The 13,492-nt window shown below is 46.0% G+C and overlaps 1 protein-coding gene across 2 annotated transcripts in view; it reads right to left on the bottom strand.

Moving 5' to 3' along the window:
* Positions 1-293: 293 nt before the first annotated feature.
* Positions 294-13,492, bottom strand: part of LANCL1 (LanC like glutathione S-transferase 1) — a 573,393-nt gene continuing 560,194 nt past the window's right edge. For both annotated transcript variants that reach the window (XM_085648591.1, XM_085648592.1), the window contains one exon: positions 294-687. In XM_085648591.1, the coding sequence (XP_085504717.1) occupies positions 611-687 (77 nt within the window). In that variant the 3' untranslated portion in view covers positions 294-610. The remainder of the gene's footprint in view (positions 688-13,492) is intronic.

Here is a 13,492-nt window from a genome sequence, read left to right as displayed (position 1 = left end):
CAACGGATGGTGATTCCACTGCCTTCTCTAATGTAAGCGGGCCACCAAATACCGTCAGGTAAATTGATTGTAACGTGGTTGGGTAGAACAGGGGGATATGCTGATATCTGCCTGCGCCCTTGCCCGGGATGCCTACGCCTTTTAACAAGAGTAATTATTACCAGTGGCAATGGCACAGCGAGAGGCAAAGTGAGTTTTACAATTGGGAGGAGGGTGCTTTCGCCCAGGATCTCAGTCCATATCTCAGCTCTTTTTCAGATGTCAATTAGGGAAATGTATTCGAAGACTCAGACTGCTTTAAGTAGCGGTTTTAATCAGTATGCATAATAGTTCATTCACAGAATCACGAACTTTACCTGGCGGTTTAAGCCGTCTGCACGGACTGTAAACGGATCTCAAACTATTGTTAGTTCTCCCACATGCAAGACAACAGTTAACTATAGGCCCAGGAAGCTGCTCCTCTCCGCAGAAAAACTACAATAAAAAACGAAAATGTAAAAATAAAATAAACAGTGCTGGAAGCACAGGCGTCCCATGGGACCACGGGCTGAAACAGGAGGCTAAGAGATGAGAATCTTCAAATTGACCAGCACGTCTTGTTAGACTTCTCTCACAGTTCAAATGCAGGGAATGTGGCTTTTTTCGGCTCAAGCATATCGGCCAGGAAGTAGATTGTGCCGGCCATACCTAGAAAAATAATGTAAAAATCATATGTACAATTCAGTCCTCATAGCACATCAGCACATCCTGTAACAGCATTGTCCTATTTGTGTAATATTCAATTACTTAAGACTGATGAAAGACTGAAAGCAGACGTTCCTCTTACAGCAACAGATGAAACCAGGAAAGAAAAAGTGGAAACATCGCCCACACTCAACTCATCTGATTTATATAAACCAAGGGAATCCACAGTGCAAGCTGTGGAAAATTCACTCGCTCACTAACCTAACATTACTAAATATTTCGATTGTCTCCATTGACATACGGTTGTTACTTCCCCACTTGACTTCAACTTTTTTTAAACTTCTTTTCTTTCATCCAACCAGTAGTTAAATATTTTGATTATATCACAGTGTACAGTATGTGCCTTACACAGCACCTGAAAATAGCATCCACCTCGTGTGCTCAGTCATTATTACCTTGCAGCCCCACATTTTGGCAAATGACATTCTGATGCATTGAAATACCTTTTCATGACTTGATCAGTTTCATCGCATCATATATGTGTCTGTCACTTTTTTTACCTCGCCTATTGTTACCATGTGAGCAAATTTCTATCTGTCAGGTTAGTCTGTGGCATCGGACTCCGATCTTGTCCGCAAGTATTGTATCAGTGGCTCCCAGAAATCTCTGGGTCGTGAGGCTTGTGGTATGTCCTCAGTGTAAGTTACTAGCGTAGTTTTGCAATACGTCATATCTGCAATCCAGTCTTTGAGTCTCGGGGGCCTCTTGCTCCCCCATCGTATAGCAATACGTTTCTTAGCAAATAGCAATGCGACCGCCAGGAATTTCCTACGTCTGGCGTGTTTGAGCTTCCTAACTCCTAGAATGCACACTAAAGGTGTATTGTGTATCTGTTCCGCTAACATATCGGTGAGCGAGGTAGTAATGTCGTGCCAATATATCTGCAGTGTAGGGCATGCCCATGACATATGTAAAAAGTCAGCATTTGGCGCATTACACTTCTGGCAGTTGTCTGTCTCCCCAAGTCCTATTTTGTGTAATTTAGCCGGCGCGTAATATAGTTGATGGAGGAACTTGAAGTGGATAATGCGCAAATTGCAATTTGACGTGAGTAGTGTAAGTTGCGTACAGCTGTACTGCCAGTCTTGTTCGTCTATTGTCTCTCCTAGCGTCAGTTCCCACCTATGGGCGCCGTTTTTGGCCCCTCTGTCTGTTCTTCTTGTGCCGTGTTGTATAGTCGTGTCACCAAGTTTTGGCGTGTAGGTGCTGTTTATAGTATTTGTAGCTTGTTCAATTGCATGGGTTCTGCCAGGAATGTGGTGTATAGTGTCCTGATTGCCGTGCATAGTCTTAAATAGGCAAATTTCTTCAAGGGTGACTGGTGGGCGCAAAGTGAGGGATCAGTCAGATTAATGAATTTATTATATGGGAATATAGTGCCCATAGTAGCCATCCCCATATCTACCAGCAGAGTGCGCATTTTCGTTTTCTGCGTGACAGATAGCTTGGGATGGCTGGCCAAGGGTAGCGCGCGTGCGTAGATTGGGAGCTTGTGTGCTCTTTGTGCCAGCGTGTGCCACGCCCTAGAGGTGCAGTGAGCTGTTTGTATCTTATCTCGTGTTGTGTACGATAACGGGTCTGCTATAAGTGCAGTCAAAGGCATAGGGTGTACGCTATCCTTTTCCACTGCAATATGTGGAATATTTGCGTGATGTTTCGTCCAGTAGTGCGCTTGTTGTGCCTGCGCACAGAGGAAGTATAATTGAAGGTCCGGCGCCTCAAAGCCTCCTTGGTGATATGGTTGAGTCAAGATCTTCCAACTAGTCCTGGCTTGCTTACCCGCCCATGTCAGCCGTTGTAAAGTAGATCGTATTCTCACAAAGAATGCCCTTGTTAGCCATATTGGTATGTTCCAGAATAGGCATAGAAATCTAGGCAGTACAATCATTTTCTGTAAAGCGATTCTATCCGCCATGGAAAGAGGCATTTTAATCCATTTGTCTACCTGCTCTTCCAACTTCACCAGTGCTTTGCCATAATTTTCTCTAACTACTAATTCTGGATTACGATGAATCCAGATACTTAGATATTTAACTGGGTCCGTCTGCCATTTTAGAGGATATTCCAGATCTGGTTCCGGAGTTCCAGTAGTTAGGGGTATCACAACTGATTTATCCCAATTTATCCGAAGGCCCGAGTACTGCTCAAATCGGATGTATTCTCTTATGAGTGGGTTCAGATTTGTGTCAGGGTGAGTGGTGTAGAGGACTATATCATCGGCGTTTAGGGCAATTCCGATGAGTCGGAGATCGAAATGTAAGGCTGACCTGTAATGTTTCTGCCTATTTTACAGGCTAGTGGTTCCAGGATTACTGCAAATAGCATTGGTGACCGGGGGCAGCCCTGTCTGGTGCCCCTCGTAATCTCGATGGGATCTGATGTATTCCCATTTATTCTGACTCTTGCCCTGGGTGCAGTATATAGCAGTGATAACCATTTTAGAAACGGTTCCGGGAACCCCATCCTGCGAAGAGTCACAAACATGAAGTCCCACTCCACTGGGTCAAATGCCTTGGTTGCGTCCAATAAAGCCACAGCTGCTGGCATATCCGGATCTAGCTGATGGTATAACGCAAATATGGTTCTCATATTGTGAGTGGTGGACCGTGTTGGCACGAAACCTGCCTGATCTGGCAGTACTAGATTGCATAATAGAGGATGAATCCTGTTTGCTATGATTTTCGCCAGGATCTTGGAATCTATATTTATCAGGGATAGCGGCCTGTACGACTCACATTCAGTGGGATCTTTACCCGGTTTCGGGAGTGCTATCAGAAGAGCCTCACGTAAGGACACCAGGAGTGTGCCCTCCTCATAGGCTTCCTCATACATTTCAGCTATGTGGGGGATCAGCAGATCTCGAAATTCTTTATAAAATTCTCCCGGTAGTCCATCTAGCCCTGGGGCTTTATTATTAGGGAGAGAGTTAATGGCGTCAATAATTTCGTCTTTGGTGACATGGTGACTGAAATACTCCCGATGTGTGTCTGATAACCATGCAAGTGCCACATCATCCAGGTACTCGTGTATATCAGATGTGGAGACCTTCGCCTGAGCAGTGTACAGTGTAGCGTAGTATTTAGTGCAGCAATCTAAAATAGCTGGAGTGTTGTACAACGCTTGGTGCTGATCATTGTGTATCTGCGTTATGTATGCCTGGTGTGGGCAGGTTTGATTTTATACGACAATACCCTCCCCGGCCTACCGCCCTCGCCGTATCTTCTAGCCGTGTATTTGCGCGAGATGTACTTTATTTCATCATCTGCAAACTCGTTATATTTATCTATCTGTGTCCCGATTTCAGCTAGTACTGAATTATCATGAGTATTTTCAAATTCCTGTTCTAGCCTAGTAATATCGGCTTCCGTCCTGTTCAGTTGTTGTTGGATATCCCTCAAAATACCTGCGTGTTTGCTAATACAGTGACCCCTTATGGTGGCTTTGAAGGCTTCTCAAACTGTTTTTGTGCTAGTGACCGAGCCCGAGTTATAGTCAAAATAGTCAATTATTTCCTGTCTCAGTTCTTGTCGAAACACCTGGTCTCGCAGTGCTGACTGCCTCAGTCTCCATGTGAATAGTCACGGGGTGTGTGTCGGGATTGCCAGCGTGAGGTGTACTGGGGCGTGGTCTGAAAGCGTTTTGGGTAAGTGGTCTATGGCCCTAGTCCATGTGCACACATCCTGAGTCACCAACCAATAGTCCAGCCTGGACTATGTGAGGTGTGTCAGTGAAAAACAGGTGCCTTCCCTGCGGTCTGGGTTTCTCAGTCTCCACACATCCACCATATCCCAGTCGTCCATCCCCTCCCTCAGTATTTTAGCCGATTGCTTGCCGTATCTATCATTTCCGGTTGATCTGTCCAGCGTGGGGTCTAGGCATGTGTTGAAATCTCCACCCTAAAGTATGGCTGTGGATTGCAAATCACGTAGTTGTGCCCATATTTGTGTGTAGAAGGACTGGTCGTCATTATTCGGCCCGTTGACATTAACAATTGTTAAGGTTGTGCCTCCAAAACATTCCTTCATTATAACGTATCGTCCCTGTTCGTCTTTCACAGATGTGATAAGTGTCTAGGGTGTGTCGCGTTTCACTAATAGCAGGACCCCCCTTGCGTATGAAGAATAGTTCGATGACAACTTGTATGTGGCCCATCTAGCCCCTATCTTCCGCTCTCTGAGGTCTGTCAAGTGTGTCTCCTGTATACAGGCCACATCCACTTTATGTCTATCTAAATAAGCCAAGACTTTGCGTATTTTCTGTGGGTTGTGGAGTCCTCTAACATTCCAGGTCAGAAACGTTCGTGTTCTGCGATGATTCAGATTCTATGTCGGTGTCCTCGGTGGCTCACTGTGTCGTCAATGTGTGTGTCTATCGCTTCTTCACTGGTCAGAGATTTTTTCTTAACTCCCTCCCACTCCACCCTCCCTTCGCTAGTGGAGACATTCCCATCAAACACCCAAAACATATCCCCCTGAACAAGAAAAAGAAATAACAGGGAATAACTTTTGTGGCACACACAGAGGGGTCAGAGCTGCCGCCCATTTTCTTGTGGCGGGAGCCACATGGGTAACGCCCTGTCAACGCACATATCTTGAACTCAACATTGTAAATTGAAAATTAGTCGTTGGGGAACTAATCTAATGTCAGCAAGCAGTGTCTCTTATCATGACATTAAGTGTGTAAAAACATTGATATCTCAGATAGGGTACAAACTAGTTAAATTGTCTATTGACTTATCTTATCTTGCATAACACAGACTGTCACGTTGTCAAATAGTTTCCGCTATGTTCGTCCTCATCTTTGTCGCATAGGAGGAACATGTGCCCGAGGCCTCTTGGTGACCACTGCGAAGTACATTTTTATGTCTATAAGTGACCGGTCATTCTACATCCAATGTGGTGGATTGGTCGCCTTGCTCTCCTCTCGGCTATCTTCTCCGCATGCCCGCCAGTCCTTTCTGTTGTAGGAACTTCAGTACTTCCTGTGGTTCAGTGTAGAGCCTTGATTTGCCATCGTCCGTTACTTTAAGTCTAGTTGGGTACAACATAGTGTATGGTATTTTCAAGTCTCTGAGCTTCTGTTTCGTTATGCCGAATCTCTTTCTCGCCTCTTGTACTGTTGCCGTGAAGTCTGGGTACAGGGAAATGTCCATTACCTCATGGGTCAATTTACCCATCTCTCTGGCCTTTCGGAGCGCGGCATCTCTGTCCCTGTAATTCAAGAGTTTTGCGTTTATCGGTCTTGGTCTGGATCCAGTCGGTGGTTTGGGCGCTAGAGACCTGTGTGCTCTTTCGACAATGAAGATATCCAAGAACGTGTCTCGCCCCAGCATGGATATTAGCAGTTGCTCCACGAATCGCCAGTGTTTGTCGTTTCCGAGATTCCCATTAAGAGAATGTTGTTTCTATGAGACCTCGCTTCCAAGTCTTCCGCCTTCGCAGTTATCGCCCCTAAGTGTTTCTCCATCTTGGTCTGTTTCACCTCCATCTGTACTTGTCCATCTTCCGCTTCGGATATTCTTCGCTCCGCCACATTGATTTGTTCTGTGTGTTTGTCTATGCGTTCGAACATCCTGTCTACTCTGTATGTCAGGGAGCCTATTTTCCCGTCGATGTTTGTCAGTGCGGCCTGAATCGTGCTGAACATGGCTTGTATATCGTCGTTCGACACTCTTCCTGTCGCTCCTGCCGTCGATGGTGCCGGGGTTTGGTCATCAGCGCCATGGTCTGGTTGCCTCTTCGCCTACTCAAAATTGAGTTTGGGCTGGGTGCGGTCCGTCTTGCCCATGGTGCGTCTGTACTGCTGGTCTCCCTCGCCGGTTGTACTGAGTATGTCGGCTCTGATGTGTAGACAGGATCAGGTGGGCCCGCTAGGCATCCCAGAAGCGCAGGAGCGGCCTATGTCGAGTGTGTGCACGGCCTGTGCGCGATTCTCTATCAGGCACTATGCCAGAGTCTGATCTCCAGTTATGTGTCTGGACTCCTCTATCAGGCAGCTCTGCCGGTGAAATGTCTGTATGGGTGGCCTCAGCTCTAAAGTTCAGCCTCCTCCTCCGAGAAGCCTCTAGTGTGTACATGTGGCGAGTCTCCCAACAGTCCCCTGCGGCCTATGGCAGTTTGCCGCTCTCTCCTCTGTCATGCAGTGTATTTGGGGTGATGTGAGGTCTATATTGTATATCACAGCTACTTATCTGGCGTATTCGGAGTGGGTTCACCAGCGCAGCATAAGGCGTCAGCGTTGTGGTACGTATAGGTGAGCCGCCGCCTGTGGCCCCGGAGTCCACCCGCCGCGCCCACTGCCGTTCTTGAACGTTGTCGCAGTTACGCGCCTACTGAGGGCCCCCGCGTGGACAAGTCCAGAGGAATCTCATATGGCAGTTCAGCACCTCGTGTCTCCGCAGTCGCCGCGTACTTTCGCGGGTCAGCTGCTGGGTTCCTTCTAAGATTTGGGCGCCTGTTCTTACACTTTCTTTCTGTTTTGAGTAGTGCCCCCAGCTTCTAGTGCTCCACCCGCCCAATGCGCTATGTTGTGGCCCCTGTCCGAGCGGCTAGAGTGTCCCCTCTACTTAGGGTGAGGATTGAGCTTCCTCCGTGGTGAGCGCCTCGGGCAATTATTTCTACGGGCCTCCGCGATCTTCCTCACTCCCGCATTGCGCTGCTCGCTGTGGTCCTATTTAGGCGCCCCTCTTATTGTCTTCTCTCACCTCAGCGGCAGCACCCGGTCAGTTCCTGGCAGTTGCGGTGTCTGTTTTTTCCATTCGGGGCCGACTCTGCGCACGCAGCGGTCTGTGTCTCACCTGCGGCCGCGTTGCGTGCCCTACGTCGGGGCTGCGTCTTTCACTGCCGCCCCCGGCTGCAGTTTCACTATCCCCAGGCAGGCCTCAGGTCATCCTTCGATCCTTTTCGATAGTTTGACTTTCCAAGGCTTCTTTTTTTTTTTACGGTCGAGTGTTTACGGTTCCATTATTAAACGTTCCCCACCATTTGTGAATGCTCCGGTGTAATAGTTGAGAGGATAATGTAGGATTTTAAGGGCGTCCGAGAGAAGCTCGCTCTATAAGCTGCCATCTCGTTTAGTGGCTAGCTCCGCCCAACACTTGACTTCAACTTAACCTCACACATCGACTGCGTCCCTCCAGCAGCCCCAAATCCAGACAAGTAAAACGCACCTCCCCTGCACTATGGTCAGTAGCAGAGCCATTCGGCATCACAGACCCTTGTCACAGTTCTGACCCACTAGGCTTCTTTCCACCGTAAAGTCGACTTGCAGTATTGCATGTTGAGAAGGTGGTCACAAATTCCAGGCAGTGTGACCTACAGTTGCAAGTAGTAAACCTTTCACTGCCTCTTGAGATCCTCATCATGTGATCACATGTGGAAAAGAATAGCAAGCATTATTACTCCGAGAAAGAAGGAATGGACAAAGGACATTTCGAGAAGCTGTGGCGTTACGGCCAGCGCTGCTGACATTCAAACCAGATGAAGTCTCCATGTGGCTCAACATTCTGATTCTGGGCAAATCACTTAATCTCGCCGTGTCAAACAAAAAAAAAAGAAAAAAGAATGTGACCTTGTGTAGTGTAAAGAGCTCCAATACCTTTGTATCGAGTTCACACTATATTAAACTGGAAAACCCCCACAAAGGACAGTATGTACCTAATTAAAATAACGCATCTTAAAGGCATTTTGCTTCTCTTGAGAATCCATTCGAACACAAGCATCAATGAGACAGTGCCTGTAGAACACATAAAATGACCACCATAAGGCACTAGGCATGGGTATGGAGAAGTGTGGCTCAATGATTAGAGCGGCAAACCCTGATGCAGAGGTCTAGCCCGGGACCAGGGTTCAATTCCCCGCCTCGGCGGGTCTTGGGCTCAAAAATTCCACGGACCTGATAATTCTCGCCTCGGTGCCTATTCCAATCATGGAGTCCCACTCTGCAACTCTGGGCAATAGCTTGTTTAATCTCCACAACGGCCCCCACAACGCTAAGGATGCCTGGCCTCCACCTTGGGGGTGCCCAGGAGTGGACGCCTCACAGGGAAAGCCAGGATGGGTTCCACAGCGGTATTCGTACAAGCGCCTTGAGACCCTTGCGGGTGAGTAGTGCGCTATACAAGTATCAAATTTACATTTATGTTACTTTATAATGCTGCTACTGCTGTCTTTCCTCGCTAATTTCATGAGCTGAGGTTTCCCTGGAAGTTGCCTCTTAGCCATCAAACATAATTATATGCAAGATAACAATCACCTAGGTATTGTTTCCTTTGAGAAAGGGTTCCATGTATCCGAGAAACAAAGTTGCTTCAATTTACATACACCTTTAATTGTGTCTATGTAATATCTTAAGGGCAGTTATCTTGAATCAATTGATGAAAATAGTTTCTCCCTCTGTAAAATTGGCAAATACGCACAGGGGCTGCAGGGCTCAAATGCAAATCCGAGGCTTCTTTAGAAAGGAAAATGACATGTGAAACAACCTACTAACTAAAAACATTCATCTGAAATATTTTGGTCTTTCGAGATCGGACAAAGAGCAGGATGGCGCTCGTGCAACTTTCAGTCGCTCTGCGGTCCACGCCGTAAGAGAATTCGGCCCTCGATTATGCTGCCTGGAGGACGTGTGCAGCATTACACGCCCGTGAAACTGACCGGAGGACGCCGCCGTGATACCTGTGTTATTTGCAATATTACGGGCTGGCCACGGATTACCTCACTGATCCGAGGATCATTTGACCTAGATGGGCTGCTGATCACAGCCGTTTTTGTTAGAAACCTGCCACCGCCAATTAAAACAAAAAACGCTCCGGATTGTGCAGGGGCTTGCAAACTGACTATGACCTGTCGCGGAGCCCGAGGAACTAAACCAAAACACGGAGCTGGCAGCACCGGCGTTCCCCTTAATGCCGGACATGGAGACTTGGAAGGGCCACCATAGGAGTCTGCTCAAAAAGGTAAAAGGGAGACTGGCACTGTTAAAAAAAAAAATATGGGGGAAAAAAGGAGGAAATGGAGTCCCCAAGGAGGGACTGACCTCACAGCCATCTATCACTAAAATGTTTGCTGCCACCAGACCCCCAGTCCCTCACTTAGAAACTTCTAGTGTGGAAACATGCTGTACCAAAAGTGCTGACAATCTGGCCCAAATTTTAGTACAAGGGACACAAAGAACCGCACCCATTATACTGTGACCAGAAGCTGGGGATCAGTTTGCCCGATTGACCCTAGGCAACCTGAAGTCACCCTACAACCCACCACGCGTTCAACAACATTGACTTAACGCTTACTATGTCTACGCCCACCACAATGGGAGACCTAGCCCTGGAGAATTTGGAGGGGGAGGGGCCACTGGCCCTACAACCTTTGCCCCGGATCTTAGGGGCACTCCAATGACCCCCCCTTTCCCCAGAGTCGATTGGGGACCCCTTCTTTTCAGTCTCGGATGGGTCTGATTCAGCTGAGGAAGAATGCTCCTCCTGCTCTACTGATGGCGCTGTTTCAGACACTAGTAGTAAAATCCTTACTAAAGAAACCAGGACTGTGCGGCGGCTGAAAAGTAGGCGTAGCAAAGCTAAACAGCGCAGTCAACTCAAATGGGATTACTCGGACTGCCAAATCATGCTCTCCTTTGGTGAAGGGTCCAAATTAAACTCAGACCAACCAGGAATTTCTGTGACCCCCACTGCTAGAACCACCGAAGAGCCCTCTTTGCATGCTATTCTAGCTTCAATCATACAATTTCAGGAGGAGGTTAGATCTGACAGCTGTATTGCTGATGGGGCCGCTAAAAAACTACAGGGTGGTTTGAGGAAACTGAAAAAATTCTGTACTGATATAGGGGACCGGGTTACCCAGATCGAAAGCCGTACAGAAAGCTTGGAAGCAGAGGTCACTACCCTAAAAGATCTTGGGGCATCTCAAAATACCCTTATGACAGATGTGATGTGGAAGCTGGGGGATCAGCAGAACCGTGAGTGCCGGAATAATCTCCGCCTCCTAGGAATTCCCGAAGGAGTGGAAGGGGATGACCCTTGGCGCTACATTGTGAAACTCCTTCGGGGGGCTTTCCAGATCACCCTGAATGGAACTGGTATCATGAAATACAACGGGCCCATCGCTTTCCTCTCAATATGAAAAAGCGCTTTGAGGGTAGCAACAACAGCGGAGAGAAACCCAGGGCTTTCCTGGTGTTTTTCGGAAACTTTCTACTAAGGCAACTAGTGTATAATCAGGCCCGACCTAACTCTCTTAAGTGCTGTGATTGGGTGTTCTTTTTTCTGAAACCTGACTTTTGCCACTCCACAGTGGAGTGGAGGTGGCGTCTTCGTCAACTGTTTGTACCCTTTCAACAGCTGGGGGCCCAAGTGTATTTGATGAATCCGGCCAGACTCAAAATCATTTTTAAAGGTTTCACTCGCACTTTCACCTCTGAAATCAAAGCCCAAGAGTATCTTGAAGAAATAAAATCTAGGAAAGGCCAACAAGCAATCTAAAAGCAACACTCTGGGGTTTGCATATCCCTGAGGACATGTCAGAATCATTGAGAGAAATGCTGCTCTCTAAAGTCAAATTCTTACTCCGGGGTTGAGGGTAACGACCATTAGTATTATGCTGTGCTGTGCTGACGTTGTTCTCTTTGGGTTATATGTTGGCCATTTCGGCCTAAAATCTGCTTTGGTTTTTGAACACGGCGGGGTGGGCGGCTGGAATCCATCATGGGCAGCCATCATTCAGGCCTCTCCTGATTGCTCTAAAGTAGGGGGGGGTGGAGGTAATTGTGGGGGAGCACTGGTACTTGTTTAGCCACTTATACCTTTCACTTACGTTTTGGAACAAGGAAACGAGGGGGAAAAAAAGAATTAAAGCCAATAATGAGCAAGGAAATCAAAAAAATAGGGGGGAATATATATATATATATATATATATATATATATATATATATATATATATATATATATATATATATGTTTCAAAACGTTCGTTGTGAAATCCCCGCTCTCCTCCCTCGCGACGCCGGTGCCAGCAACGGTCACAACTCCGCTTCAAATGTTTAACACAGGATAGAATCCGAGTATTTCTCCGGAATAAATCCAGCGGCACACCAAGGACGACACAATATAACTTTATTGTGTCACACAAACAGAACTACGCGTTTCGGCGAAGCCTTTGTCAAGTTACTGACCTGTGCCCAAATTCCCCTAGAAATACAGGTCAAGGTTCATAAACATAGAAGAAAAACTTTACGAGCGCTCTGTTCGAAACAAAATAATTCTCAAATTCATTCATAATTCATAACATTTCAACATATCTGCAGTTAAATTCCCACTGTGTGGTAATGTGCAATTTCTATACAGTTTAACACGATACACATAAATTATAATTATATCAAGGCAAGTGCCTACACCATTCCTTATTGCACATTTTTAAAGAGACAGAGCCATTTCGTAATCCACATAATTATAAGGATAATTCAAGAAGAACCTAGATACATGGCACCATATAATTCATGTTAAGTGCGGAACTACTAGCCAATAATTGATTACTATTATCGGTAATGGTAATGTACCCAAAATAGACAATTGTCTATGTTAAATAACAGCCCCTACTATACATGTTACAACACAATTTAGTGGGTAATGTACCCATTCAATTTGCAGACAATCATAGGCAATCATAGTGCAAAGGCTATTAAAATATTGGGCCATACTCCGATTAATTCGGACGTGTGGACACGTACATAATATTTAGGTGCCAATCAAGCTCATATAACCTTTCAAGTTGTAAGGGGGAATATACAGGTGGGCAAGTTGGTCAGTTGCTGTTAGTGAAGTGTGAGAGGCGACCCTGGTAAACCCAAAAACCAATAGATAAATCTAAGTGAAAAAATAATAAAAATAAAAATAAAAATAAAATAAGATAGAGATAAGTACAGAAGGTCTCTACTACTATGCTAAGCCTAGCTAATAGTCTAGAGAGACTGCCAATATTCCATAGATCAGGACACTATTCTCATGTCATCATAAATCTGTTCACTCTATAATGTCAAATTAAAATTATAGTGATGTTTAAAATGGGGGAACACTTAGTATGGTAGTACAGAGAGAAACGGAATTGCACCACGCTAAGTCAATTAACCTATATGGGTTGCTAATTCTTCACCATAATTCATCCCGTTGGGAATTTTAGCATTAAGTTCGATGATGTACTTTGACTCGGTAATCCTCAAGAGTTTTTCCCGGTCCCCTCCTCTAGGAAGGGGTAGGACTCTATCAATACCAAAGAATTTGATCAAGTCAGCGTTGCTCTGATGTTTATCCTGATAATGCCTCGCTACGGGATAGTTAAGATCCTTATTGGTTACAGCCCTCATATGCTGTAATATGCGGGTTTTTAGCTGCAGTTTGGTACTGCCCACGTAGTTTAACCCACAAGGGCATTCCAGGACATAGATTGTATAGTCACTGGTGCAGGTAATGAATTTCTTAATAGGCTTTTTCAATACTGTGTTCTTCCCCACAGTGTAGCTATCCTGATTATTGCTGTGTTTACACGCCTTGCAGGAACCACATTTTTTGAAACCCTTAGCTGTTCCCAACCAACTTGTGCTGTTAGATACATTTTGATAACTATGTACCAGTTGGTCTCTCAATGATTTGGATTTTTTGTATGTTATCGCAGGTGTAACGCCTATATCTGAGCCTATTATGGGGTCCGATTCCAGCAATCCCCAATGTTTTTTCATCAGG

This window comes from Triturus cristatus, chromosome 3_2 (genome assembly GCF_964204655.1).
Source record: "Triturus cristatus chromosome 3_2, aTriCri1.1, whole genome shotgun sequence".
Classification (NCBI taxonomy): Eukaryota; Metazoa; Chordata; class Amphibia; order Caudata; family Salamandridae; genus Triturus; species Triturus cristatus.
Note: the sequence above shows the minus strand (reverse complement) of the source record. Positions and strands in the feature narration are given on the sequence as shown.